Source organism: Atta cephalotes, assembly GCF_000143395.1.
Source record: "Atta cephalotes unplaced genomic scaffold scaffold00011, whole genome shotgun sequence".
Taxonomy (NCBI): domain Eukaryota; kingdom Metazoa; phylum Arthropoda; class Insecta; order Hymenoptera; family Formicidae; genus Atta; species Atta cephalotes.
Window position 1 is genome coordinate 1,484,651 of NW_012130075.1, and position 11,224 is coordinate 1,495,874.

Consider the following 11,224-nt stretch of genomic DNA (forward strand, 5'->3'; position numbering starts at 1 on the left):
TATATATATATATATATATATATATATATATACATAATTATATATTGGGTTGTCCGGAAAGTTCGTGCCGATTGTGAAGGAAAATTGAAACGCAGAGGATTTAAATTTTAGTATACATTTATTAAATTATATAGGTTAGTCGGCACGAACTTTTCAGACAATCCAATATAATTCGTCCTTCTTTGTACTTATAATACTATACTTAAATACAATTACAAAATATAACTTTATAAAGATGAATAATTGTGTTGAATATTGAATGTACGAACATTAACATTGTGTAAAGAAACAATCTCGGAAATAATGGTAAAAACATAATTTTCATGAGATAAAGAGATAACGATAAATCTTTCCAATGTTCAACAGAACGGTGTATCGCAAATATCACCGAGAAATCTTCTAATGATAAGTGAAGGCAGCGTCTTTTCAGGGTGGAAGATGATGTCGCCAAAAAGTGTCAAGGCACACAAGATGGAGACTGCAATTAGAAGCTGGACGGCGAAACCGATTCTAAGCTCGGATTTTACAGAAGCTCCTCCGCTGCAGGAGGTCTATGTGGGCATTTTGAAACAACGGAAGAATATCTCTACTGCAATTAGAAGTATATCTACCATTTTGCCAGGATTCGCTCATCTAAAGCGCTGTTCCAATGGGAAATTGCTTTTGGCTCCGCTTCATTCGGATGAATTATCACGTGAGAAAGGCCATGATATTTCTCTCGGTGAAAATCAACTTAAAACTCAGTTGAAAGAGAGAGGATTCGATCTCTCTTTGCTGGAAGAGAAATTCCAAATGACGAAGGTGCCAGCCAAGGCACCAAGGACGAAGATACAGGCCAGTGAAGCTTCGAAAATCTGGCCGGTAAATTTCCATCCTGATCAAACAGTTGAGAGTCTAATCGACGGCTCGATCTTCAACGATGATTGTTTATACGCAATCGAGCGAATCATGTCATTGGTAATAGAGACTGCCAGGTTGGAGGCGGTCGGCAACGAGCGCTGTACCGGCGCCGCAGCGATCATCGATCCCAAGGATGGAAGAATCCTGGCGGTGGCTGCCGCGAAAATTGATAGACATCCTATGTGGCATGCCGCCATGTTGGTGGTGGATCTTATTGCTAGACTTCACGGTGGTGGTGCATGGAAATTGAACGAGGAATGCGAAGAAACGAAGAGACAAACAGATGTTATCGAGGAAGATAAATTTGGCGATGAAAGAACAAATTCAAATATTACGACTGAAGATCAGATCTCGAAGAGGTTAAGAAGAATCAAGAGAAGATACGAAGAAGAGACACCGCTCTGTTATCCGAAATCTCTAGCTTCGCTAAAGTTTCCGGTTCAAACGTCCCTCGAGACGCAAGTTGTGCGAAAAGGGCGAAGAAATAACGGTGTCAAAATCGAGAATTCGAAGCAAAAGGAATGCGAAGATAACATGAAGAAATGCGGACCATATCTCTGCACGGGTTATTGGGCATTCCTACTGATGGAACCGTGTCCTCTGTGTGCCATGGCATTGCTGCATTCCAGAGTCGCGCGAATTTTTTATGGTACGGCCAATCAAAATGTCGGAGTTTTGGGCTCCAAGACGATTTTACATACGGTACCAGGCCTAAACCATCGATATCGAGTTTGGAGCGGAATCCTTGAACGGGAATGTCGACAAACAGTGGAAGAAATCAATGCTCGCAGAAGTCGTAGTTGAATAACAAATTCGACGCGGCTCTATTGTGAAAGATAATGATACTCTAAGTGACTGCACGGACAATTGATCATCGCAATCTCCGGGAATAACTGATGATATTGATGTCGCAAAGCCGGACAAAACAAAAAGGAGTGAAAAATATATATTTTGTTTTTACTTGATATTTTCTGTTTGTTTGTTTGTTGTTTCTTCTTGTGCGAATTACGTTATTTATACAGGTGACATTACATATAGTGACATTTTTATCATATGTTATTTCACTTGCATAACATATTATGCATTCATGCGATGTCATAAAAAAATAAATCCAATAAAAAAGTGCAATTGTGACACCTATCAATACATCACGCGACTGACTTCTTCAATATTTCTCTCATGATATTATTCCAAAAAGACTATCGAATTCATTACTTAACTTAAGACTCCTGTTCACCACTACTATCTCACAAATTGTAATTTCCGAAATGAAAAAAACATTTTCTGCAAAATCTGACATTTTTTGCAAATTATATTTGAATAGAATTATTTTTCTATAAAGCAATATTTGCAATCGATAGAGAATAAAGTTATAAAATATACTGAAAATTATCTTCTTGTCTTAAAGCAAAATTAAAAATCATATTTATATTATTAATTCAACAATTTCATAGCTGTGAACATAATTAATTTTATTTTTTAGTTATCATTCATTTTCAGTATTCTTGAATCTGTGATGTGGTACCGTTAATGATATCGCATTAAGAGCTGTCTTATTGAAATATATTTAATATTGAAAAATATTAAAATATTTTACAAGAATTTTTTATTATATATTTTCTTGTTTCTGATGTCACAGTTTGTGATAATAGTGATAAGTGAACGAGAGCTTTAAAATGTTTCTCAGGAAATTTATTAAACAAATAAATTATTTCATATTTATCAACGGTGGATTTTTACTTCGATCTCCATCGATTCTGCGACAGCAACTTAGATTCTTGCATGCTGCAACCGGTTTTATAATTCCAATCGAAAGCAACACGGCGCAAAAGACTACACATGGTATGGACGTGCATTCGGCTATAATGACTCTCGATATATGCGTGACCTTGACGCATTGACGCGTACATGTGCGTCCGCATCTGCTGTCGCTTCTAGGTGTACACCAGTGTACACGGCGAATTAACACTTATGTTTACTGACACACACTACGTGACGTTCCATCATTTCCTAAAGATTGTGAAAATCATTTCTGTATACCTATTCTTTTGTCTTTTGCTCTCAATGGCAGAGCGTATCCTTCAATGCAAATGCCGGGTTTTGAAACGCTTGGGCCATAGCCAAGATATTTTTTACTCGAGGTTTCCAATAGACTATTTTAAAAGAGGGAACTCAATTTTTGATCGGCTACAATAAAAAATCGAATTTAATGACCAGATTACGAATTGTTCTTCAATCAATTTTGAATTCATCATTATTTATTACACACGATTTCGAGAATTGCTTCTTTAATGAAAATTTCTGCAGGGTTCATGTATTCATAATTGTAAGACAGGCCCGAACGTTACACTACTTCAACATTCATTATTCGATAGCACAATTCATAAATTTGCGCACACAATCATAAATCATCGGTATAATTTATGCGCGCCTAATCATTTAACTCTATACTTCATGCCATGTCAAATCGTTTAATTCAGAGGCAAATAATGTTTCTCCACAATAATATACAATCTTATTTGTCACTTATTTTTTTCTTGTACGGATTTCCCAGACATATTCACTGTAATTATCTCTTTACAAGAGATGCTGATAATAAGCACATGCAGATCGACGATGAATTTGTCAAAATGCTCGTGGAATAGATAACATTTTCAAGTTGTAAGATAACATTGATACATAACTTGATAATATTATGATATATATATATATAAACAGTATATAAATAAAGTATATAAATAAAATAAAATTTGATAGATTTCACGAATCGCTCAGGTTTACGTGCAATTTTACCGATAATACAGTTTAATGACACTTGAGAGCACACAGTACAGTTGTACTGTGAAAAGTGTACACTGTGAAAAGTGCAAATATACAATAATTAATTAAGAGACATTTATTTGATGTTGTTACGTCAGTAAAACTAATAGCGTTTTCTCTTGACTGCACTATCGTCTATCAGTGCAACATTCAAACAGTGTAGCATGTTTCCTTGGCTGGTGGTAGACAAACTCATTCAGTGTAACATGTTTCCGTGGCTATAGTGTAGTGTAAATTTTATGCACGAAGTGGGATTTTGCTACACGATCTCAAAGAGACGATGTAGAGCCAGTGTAACATTAAAAATTTGAAAATGGAAGTCAATCGGCAGCAGAATTAAATACGATAGCATGAAGTAGTGTACATCATGATGTATATATACTGTGTAATGCAGCACTTACATGCAATTGGTGTAGATAGTGCGAGGTTACACTCAATGTATCCCAAGAGAAAACGCTATAATATATCTCAGCAAAGCGCGTTCTACTCGTTCCCATAAATAGGCATTACACATTTTCGATGTGACAAGCAGAAACAGTTTGTACATATATAGATATTTATACAGTTGTTTACAATTTGATCATTTGCATAAATCAATATAAATGTTGGGCGATTTTATTTTAATGTTTCGACACTGGCATTAATTAAAATAATGTGAATCAAATATAGATATATATTTAAGCAAATATTAATAAAATAAATTTCTTAAAATTTAAATAATATTTAGAAATTTCTTAAAATTTCTTAAAATTTAAATAATAATTAGAAATTAATAACTAAAAATTATAAATAATAAATAATTCCTTGTTGCGGTAAAATAAACATTGAATTCTCTCGATGTTGCAACGGTTATTATGATTTTACGCCAATCTTTTAGATTTTTTAGATATTTATAATTTCTAATGTATGATTCAAAAATTGATGTAAATATAAATCTTCTCCTGCAGTCAGGAATTTTTGTGTTAAATAAAAAATAACGATGCTCATTGTGCACAACTTTGTTTATTACGAGTCAGGTCGTGACTCGTCACGATAAACTCAGACGAGTTGAAGCAAACGTTGTGGTCGTTGATCTGAAAGAAATCCGAATGCAAAGTACAAAGCAATATTATATATACGTCCACAACAAGAGAGTGATTAAAAAATATTGTTAGGCTATCTAATATCTTTGAAGGGATTTTTATCTCAATGTATATTTTATAAACTAAATTTTCCTATAGACTTTTGGCAGCAAGGATTTTATATATACTATATAAAATCTTAAAATTTTGAATAAAAAATATTTAGATGTATATCAATCTTGAAAAAATATATTTTTTACGTAACTATAGGAATAAAAAAAATGATATCACTAAAGTGTGAAGTTTGTCACATGAATAATATGAAAATTACATGACATATTAATGTCGCTAATGGAGATATTCATCATTTTCCATAGAAGATGACACATGATCTGCACAGTCGGAATTTTTTTTCTTTGACAATATGCAAGCGCGTTCGCAATTCTAGGAATTGCTTGAGTCGCTATAAACCGAGTAGCGAGTACGCGATGACCCTACGGATTGACATCGATCAACGAAACTACAGCTGATCCATTCCGGAGGAGAGTTGCTCGATTGTTCATGAAAAGAGAAAAGGAAGAAGCGAGAGAGGTGGACATGATGTATGAAAAAGTCGTGAACTACAATTGTGACACGAAGAAAACAAATCATGTTTATACAATAGCTGATGAAGAGAGCTGCTAACAACAAATGATGATTTTATAATGAAAATTTCATATATTTTATATGAGAAAGCTTTAAATCTTGACAAAAATGTATTTTAATATAACGTGTTATATTTTAATTTAATGTAACGTGAATTGTGTGCCAAAAATAATAAAAATAAATACTTTTACAATTTTATTTGTTTCACTGTCAATAGTGAGATCATGAACATCGCTGTCACTTTTATTGTTTCAGATCTTCATCAAGTTGATGCAGAAACTTTCCGAATAAAACACACAAACAGGAAAATTTCATGGTAAATTGAGAAAGATCAAACGTGAATCACAAACAGTGTTAGATTTCTTCTACAAACAGAGCACGATCGGGCAGGAGATCTGATCGAGAAGTAATGTCCTCGGGAAATATTGTTTGAACAACCGATACGTGGCAACTCTGATAGACACATCGGCACCGCATCATCGTGACGTTCAGAGACGATCAGCAGAAACTGCGCGCGAAACAAAAGAGAGCCCGAGAAGCGTCTTCCAAACGAGCGTGCAGAAGGAGAAACTTTCGAGGCCGTTGTGTCGTGCGAAAAGCTACGATATTAGAGATAACGTTTTGAAATTAATTAATCCGCGTGGCAAACAGGCTCGTCGCTCTTACGACGTGTCTGTCGAGTCGACACTGGCAGTCGTAATCGTTGGCTGCCAGTTGCATACTACGTCAATTTGCGAAGTACCGCGGCTGGCCTCATTTTCGCGTCGTTGAATAATTCTGTCTTAGAATAGATTCTAATATCTCTAGATGACCGTGGAAATTTTCAGTGTCTTCAGCAACGAGACACGTAATTCATAATAATACATTCCTCCGATGATCATTGTGACGTCTTAACTGATAACTAATACAAATAAGCTTCTCGCAGTTGCTCGAATTCGCGATGTCTGCAACCAAAAGATAAGTTGAAGGCTGCGCATCTTCGAGATAAATTACTGGACTATCACAGCGAGTACAAAACTGCAAATGATAAATTTAATTCGTTCGTAACGCAAGAAGAGAGTTTTTGAGACATTAGAATCTTCAGGTGACGAATTGCGAATTTGCAAGACGACGTGATCAGCACGAGACAACGCTAGAGGATAAAGGAAACGCGTCTCGTTGATCAACACTGAGTGGTACCAATTGAGAGTCGACCCTCGAGAGTGGAGCCTATTGGCCAAGCTGTTAATTCCTTGAAGCACGGTTGGATTGGATCACTCGTGGACATTCCAGAGTTCGTGTCGGGACCGTTAGGCAATCTATCGACTACTGTCTTGCTAGCCGGACTTCTTTTCCCGAAGAAGATCCGGAACTTTGTATCCTAAAGCTCAACAAGAAGGATTAACTGTCTGTGGATTTTTAGTGATTGTTCACTGGAAAACATATTGAGCAGTTTAAGAACGAAGAGGGAAACATTTAAACCAAAGTGAGATTAACAAGTCATCAGCAGTGAAGAAATCTCAAAACAACGTCATATTTATTAACGCAAGAGGATTATAAGGTGCTTCTCGTGCATTAGCGATTACAAAGAGGAAGATTTTGACCACATCTGAGAGAGTCTCGACGACTGAATGGCCCACATTTACTGGCTGCTACTTTTCGAAAGACTTTGATAGTGTCTTTTTGCGGAGGTAACGGCAGGGATACGATATTAAAAGAGAGAAAGACAGGCGGGCATATCGTCAAGAGGGTTAAGTCTCTTTGGTCTTACCAGGAGAGCCTTCGCTTTGCAGATTGTTCTTTAGAAGAACCAGATTTCCATTTGCCACCGAGAAGATTTTGAAACGTAGTGAACGAAACTCAAACTTCCATTGACGTCATTCACAAGAGGCCTCGTTCATTTCCTCCTGGCTTGGATTCTTTTTTTAGACGGCACCATGGAGCAAAGGATCATGAAAATGTGGTGATAACGGTCAGGCGGAGGCCTCCGATATCCAAGACACTATCCAGTGTGTGAGCCATAGTCGTTAGAAAACAATCGAAACATATGTAACGTTGAGCCTATTCAGAAATTTCGGGGACATCCGCCAGTTAGAATTTTTTACATTTTCACGAGAAGCAGATTCTTTTGGATAAGGATTACTCTGTTGTCTTTAACGTCTCTGACTAAAATATTGGGAATTATAACAACACTACAACTGCTTAGATCCAAGAAGGCGTAAAAGTTTCGAAACATCAAAGCTTCGATTTGATCTTCTACAGACACAAGATCTTGATAAGATAATTAAGGTGTGTCACGCGGATACTCGTCTACCTCGGGAATATTTTTGGATATACAGAATTGACATTCTTTTCTTTCGTATTTCGTTACAATATTTTTTAAGCGATTCTTATCTAAGGTGGAGGAGATACTAGACAAAAGGCATCGATCGTTAAAACGAATAGAAGAAGGTTTGTAAAATATTAAATATAACATAATATTAAAAACATGATATTAAAAATTATGTTTTATATTAAAAAAAACTTTAAGAGAAATTTCGCAATTATGAAACAATATAAGCTATAGAATATTAATGTGATGGAAAAAATTTCTCTATTATGTAAGAAGGAATCTAACTATAATTATAAATCGTTGTAAATTATCTATTAACTTCTAGAAGCATGAAACAATTAAAGAAGCTGATTTATACAAAAAAAATCGATTATCGCGAAACCGTTTTATGCTTTTGCGTCAATCACACATAGCTTCAATTGATGTCAAACAGTGGCAAGTTATTCTGAGAAACAACTATAGTCTTTTTGTTACTTAAATCTTATATGAGCATTTAATGAACACGCTATTAATCACCGAATATAGAAGGATTCGATTATTGAGAATGAACATCGATCGATCAAATGACTAATCAACGTAGATTATATTACGTATAATATGTTAAACACTTGTTTATGATGTTAAAAAGCGCCATCATTATTTTAAGAAATGATTTAAAGGATGACAAATTAAAAACGTTCGCAATTTTTATATAAATTTTTTCGTTTATAAAATGATCAATGTTATTATTTTATTTTTATATGTTTTAATGTTATAAATTTTAACGTAAACTATTTTTTGGTAAAGGATATTAAATATTAAACATTTTATATTTTAAATAATCTCGTAGATTTGGAACAGAAATCTATGTCTTACAATATATTATAATCTTTTTTATTAATTTGTGACGTGATACAATTAACATATTATATAATCGTTATTAAAATTTTAATAAATAGAATGTAGCAAGATTTATTATCTTGATAAATCATTTTAAATGTCAAACGAAATTAGCTTGTTAACTGAGTATTATTTTTACTTCCAAATTAATCATATGTTATTCGCAGGAAAAGGTTCTCCGCCGAAACGGCAGCAAAACTTCAGCACAACTAAAAACAAAATGCGTTGCAGCCAAGGCGTGGCAATGGTATTCGAGGACGCGTTCGTCGTCTTTTCGCGTTTTTTGTCACTGAAATCGCGAGGCTGTGCACTCTTGGAAACACATCGGCAGCGTGAGACTACCGGCATCAAGAAACTGTACAACAGCTTCTTCGTGATGTTCTAAGAGTAGGCATATCAGCACGCGTACTCGGCCCTGATAATCACCGGCGGTCGGGTGATGCACCGTGTATTTCCGGGCATCGAAGATCTGAACCAAGGGGTACCCATAGGGTGAACACACAGCACGATCTGCAATAGGCGCGAAAGGCACACGTGGTGAAATGGAATGAGTGCTTATTGCGACTAGAGAACAGACAGTCGGAGGCGAAGATCATCGATTTGTGATTTGAGAGCAGCGTGGACTCGTCGCCTTTTACAGAATCGCCAAGAAACACAATCACCAAATTCATTTTCGCATATACATATGTACAGCATGTAAAATGGTAGAGTTATAATTCATAAGTCAAGAAATGTCGTCCACGTCTTCTCATTCTTGAAGAGAAGGATCTTTTGGCGCTAGAGAATTGATATTTGCCGACGGAGTCTCTTTAAGTCTCTTACGATTGAAGACCAGTACCCTTGGTAGATCTGAGATCAAAAATTAATATATAGATATTTCTTATCCGGAAATCGCTACAGGCAAACCCGTTGGTGTCGCAGTACGTAGATTGTAGGCGATAATTAAGTCGATCACGTGTGCTCTGAGAAGTTGTTGAATGGAATTGCAACTCATGATGGATGGTGGCGCGGAAATCTTACACGGAACGATGTGGTTTTCCAACACATCTCCGTCATATGAGCAATTATCACCGGTTCGTCCAAACAGATGTGACATTGTAGCTAACTCTCAACAGGTACGTCGAATAATTATTTCTCTCTCATCAAATTTATTCTAATAAATTATAAATGATCATATACTTGAAATTATACTTTAAATGATAATATTTATATACGTTTCCACCGATTTTGATTTTTTTTTTAAAGGATTCTTTTTTTAAAAAGAAATTTTTTATCCAGTTTTAGATTTTTTTTAATAATTATATTTCAAAAGTTTAGATTTCTATATTAATTGGTTGAATGCGGATTATAAGAATCGATATAATATATTACTCTTGAAGAGTAAAATTAAACTTACAATTAATCAAAGATATAAAATTGTAAAACGAGAAGTTTATGTAAACGTTACAAGATATTTCATATTCTCTATTTTTTAAATCTAATTTTTATTTCATATTACATCTTGATACAATAAACAAAATTTTCCGGTGTCAATGCATAAATTAAAAACTTTAGAAGAAATTGCCGATATTGATACAGATTATTATCTCTCTAATTTCTTGAAAACTAAACATTGCACTTTATTATACTATAATAAAAAATATTATAATAAAAATACTATAATAAAAAACATGATCTGTTTAGATAATTAAAAAAGTAAAAATTTCTAATTCGAATATTTATAATTTGTTTCCATATAAAATCAATTAAAAACAAATTCTACAAATATAAAAATAAAATTCTTACAATTTTCTTTTGCTTAACAGTAGGTATATGATTAATAATATTAGATCGTTTTACTTATTTGTAGTTTTCTAAATCTGATTTATTTATATTTTTCTTATCATAAAAATGGTTAATATATGAACTAATAAAAAAAATTATTATCCATTAAATTTAATTTTTTATTACATGAAAAGAAGGATCAGAAATTTAATTCATATTAAACTCATTTCAAATGTTTCACGTAATGTTGATAATTCGGTCTTTAATTCCATAAATAATAATAAAAAATTGTATGTAGTGTCATTTATACTAATGTGTCTAATTCCGTCACTTCGTTTTTTAATAAATCTACATTCACTAGAAATTTGAATAAATTAAGTTCTTTTATTAAGGTACACAAAGATAAATTAGATAAATGTTTTGTTCCAAATGTTGTTTATAAAACTAATAATAATGATTACGAAGCGTCATGTGTAAGACAAACTAAGAGACAGCTTAAAATCCAAACAATATCAATCATGATTTGTCTAGATATTTGATTATTATAGAACACATTTTAAATTATAACCATATTTTTGATTGGGAAAGAACTGCAATTCTCGAAATATTGAAATAAATTATAATGAATTATAATGAATTATAATTATAAAAAGATGATCTTTGAAATGTTACATATCAAAGGGAGCAAACAAAAGGCCCCAAAAGACCCAAAAAGACAGGAAATGTCTTGACGAATCATGTTGCTATCTATTAAAATTTCTAATAACAATAAATAAATATATTATATATTATATAAATATATTATATATAAAATATTTATGTATAAATATATATATATATATAT

General features: G+C 33.5%; 2 protein-coding genes across 2 annotated transcripts in view; both read left to right on the forward strand.

Moving 5' to 3' along the window:
- The first annotated feature begins 438 nt into the window (after positions 1-438).
- On the forward strand, positions 439-1,704 carry LOC105617113 (probable inactive tRNA-specific adenosine deaminase-like protein 3). Its single transcript, XM_012198691.1, has one exon. The coding sequence runs from the start codon at positions 439-441 to the stop codon at positions 1,702-1,704; it is 1,266 nt and encodes a 421-aa protein (XP_012054081.1).
- Positions 1,705-9,593: 7,889 nt separating this feature from the next.
- The window catches only part of LOC105617114 (transcription factor CP2-like protein 1), a gene marked incomplete at its 3' end in the record, with an annotated part of 28,069 nt that continues 26,438 nt past the window's right edge, over positions 9,594-11,224 (forward strand). The window contains exon 1 of the mRNA XM_012198692.1: positions 9,594-9,731. Within this exon, the coding sequence (XP_012054082.1) occupies positions 9,594-9,731 (138 nt within the window). The remainder of the gene's footprint in view (positions 9,732-11,224) is intronic.

What these genes read in the sequence shown, in the direction of transcription:
- LOC105617113 (XM_012198691.1), top strand. Translation starts at nt 439, where the DNA reads ATGATGTCGCCAAAAAGTGTCAAGGCACACAAGATGGAGACTGCAATT.